This window comes from Apis dorsata, unplaced genomic scaffold, assembly GCF_000469605.1.
Source record: "Apis dorsata unplaced genomic scaffold, Apis dorsata 1.3 scaffold_524, whole genome shotgun sequence".
Taxonomy (NCBI): domain Eukaryota; kingdom Metazoa; phylum Arthropoda; class Insecta; order Hymenoptera; family Apidae; genus Apis; species Apis dorsata.
The window spans coordinates 311896-314057 of record NW_006263747.1 but is presented as its reverse complement, the minus strand read 5'-3'; the positions used below and the strand labels follow the sequence as shown (position 1 = coordinate 314057).

The window sequence follows — 2162 nt, the reverse complement described above, 5'->3', positions numbered from 1 at the left end:
ATATATAATTGATAATATACTTTTTATTCTTTTTTTCCTTCTTCATCCTTTGAAATATATTTTAACTTCCTTAACTTATTTAATTTTTTATAAATTATTAATAAATATATATAATTAAAAAATTCTTAATTTTTAAAAATAAATTATATAATTTATTATTAATTATATTTAAACGAAATTATATATGGAGATTTATATCATTTAATAAACTTTCTCCCAATATAATATATATATATAAGTTATACTTAAAAACATGAATCGATATTCTTAAATTATTATTAATTAATACGTATAATATGAATATTCTGATATAGAATAAATAATTAAGAAAAATATAATAAAAATCGTACAATGAAAATTGTATTACAAATAATATGTATCATGTAAAATATAACAATGTATTATAACGTGTAACAGTATTAAAATGGTCATGGGTCAAGGTTTCTATTGACCGACACGCATAGATAACCAGTTGTTTCATACGGACTTCGGAAAAATGATGGGCATGAATAGTGCTCATGCAAAGTAAAAATCAACAAATGCATCGATAATTAAATTTTTCCATAGGACCTTGTCCTCTTGACGTAACTCTTAATCATTAATAAACTTTTAAGATTACAAACATGATTAAATCATGAGATATTGGTAAATATTTCTCTTTTTTTTTATATAATTGATTAGTTCTTGGAAATACCATATATTTCTGATGACAACGTATAAAAGAAGATATACAAATTATTTTTTTTTCTAACGATTAATATATTAAGATATATAAATATTAATTTAATAATTTTCATATTTTTGTACTTTATTAAGATAATATATTATCTTTATAGAGATAATGATGCAGCGACATTCGTTTTTATTTTGAACTTTAACTCATCGATATCTATGTAAAATCGACTATCAGCGTATTTATTAGTTTAATGAATATATTGTAACATTTATTTGATTATACTTTTAATTTTTAGAATTATTGAATAAAAAATTAAATTCAAATAATTATTCCTAATCTTATATTTTTATATTCATGACATTGCATTTTAATTGAATTCCTTTGATTATCATCTTTTTAACAAATTGCTAAAAAATTTAATCATATTAATAATTATGATAAAAAATTTTCCAAATCTTTCTTCTAAAAATATTTAAAGGAGAATCAGAATTCATCATCGTCAAAGCGAGATAGTTGATTGTGCCCTCGTGCACCCTCGATAAGAATCGCCTATAAAAGTAGTGACTCTTCAGCTGACAATATCAGTCACTTTCTGGTTGTTTCACAGTGAATACCTACAAGAAAAATGAAAAATATCCTTACGATCATCTTTAGTATTATATTGATTTCGGAGGCCAAAGTTGCTCCGACTAGCACTACCAATTCTCAAGGATCTCCTGATGTTCAATTAACCGAACTTATAAGCCAGGCTCAAGCAAATATTAACAATTTAGCGAAACAAATTCAGGAACAATGGAATATCCCTGATCAAGAGACTATTGTAAAAACTGTCAAAGATCAAAGCACCAATTTTGTTAACAATATTCAAGATTACATAAAGAATGTTACTGAAGAGGTAATAATTAAATATTTTTTAATTAAATAAATTTAATCAATTTAAACATTTAATTTTTATAGAAAAATAATTTTTTTTTTTTTTTAGTAAAATTTGTTGAAAAAATGAAAAAAGAAAAACGAAATTCAAATACAATACATTACTTGTTTTAGGTCAAAACTAAAACTCCCGAATTGGAAAGATCATGGAATGATGTTAAAACCATGCTCAATAAAGTCGTCGATGATATTAGTAGTGGAATTCCAAATGCTCAACAACAAGTCGCTGAATTACAAAGTAAATTCCAGCAAGGAGTTCAAACTTTACTTAAAGAATCTGATAAAGCTGCCAAATCTCTGAGCCAACATTCTGGAAAAATACAAGAAGACCTTGCAAAGTTCACAAAACAGGCAGTTGATATTGCCGTACAAGCAACGCAGAATCTAAACAATCAACTTCAAACTGCCGCAACTCAGAAAAGTTAAATGACTAGTATTAATATTTTTTATTAAGATTAAAAATATATTAATTATATAAAGAAAAATAAAAAAATATAAAAAATTGTTAATAATTTGAGAAAAATATTTTCTTTCATCTTAAATAATATATAAT

The 2162-nt window shown here is 23.7% G+C and overlaps 1 protein-coding gene across 1 annotated transcript; it reads left to right on the top strand.

Annotated features, from left to right (window-relative positions):
* Nucleotides 1–1180: 1180 nt before the first annotated feature.
* LOC102676478 lies at nt 1181–2122 on the top strand. The gene is made up of 2 exons (XM_006620635.2): nt 1181–1571; nt 1724–2122. Exons 1-2 carry the CDS (start codon nt 1302–1304, stop codon nt 2033–2035), a joined length of 582 nt encoding a protein of 193 aa, XP_006620698.1. The 5' UTR covers nt 1181–1301; the 3' UTR covers nt 2036–2122.
* The last annotated feature ends 40 nt before the right edge of the window (nt 2123–2162 follow it).

Excerpts from the sequence above, each read along its gene's own strand:
- LOC102676478 (XM_006620635.2), top strand. The coding sequence starts at position 1,302 with ATGAAAAATATCCTTACGATCATCTTTAGTATTATATTGATTTCGGAG. Across the intron at positions 1,572-1,723 it reads TAAAGAATGTTACTGAAGAG|GTCAAAACTAAAACTCCCGA; the intron begins GTAATAATTAAA and ends TACTTGTTTTAG.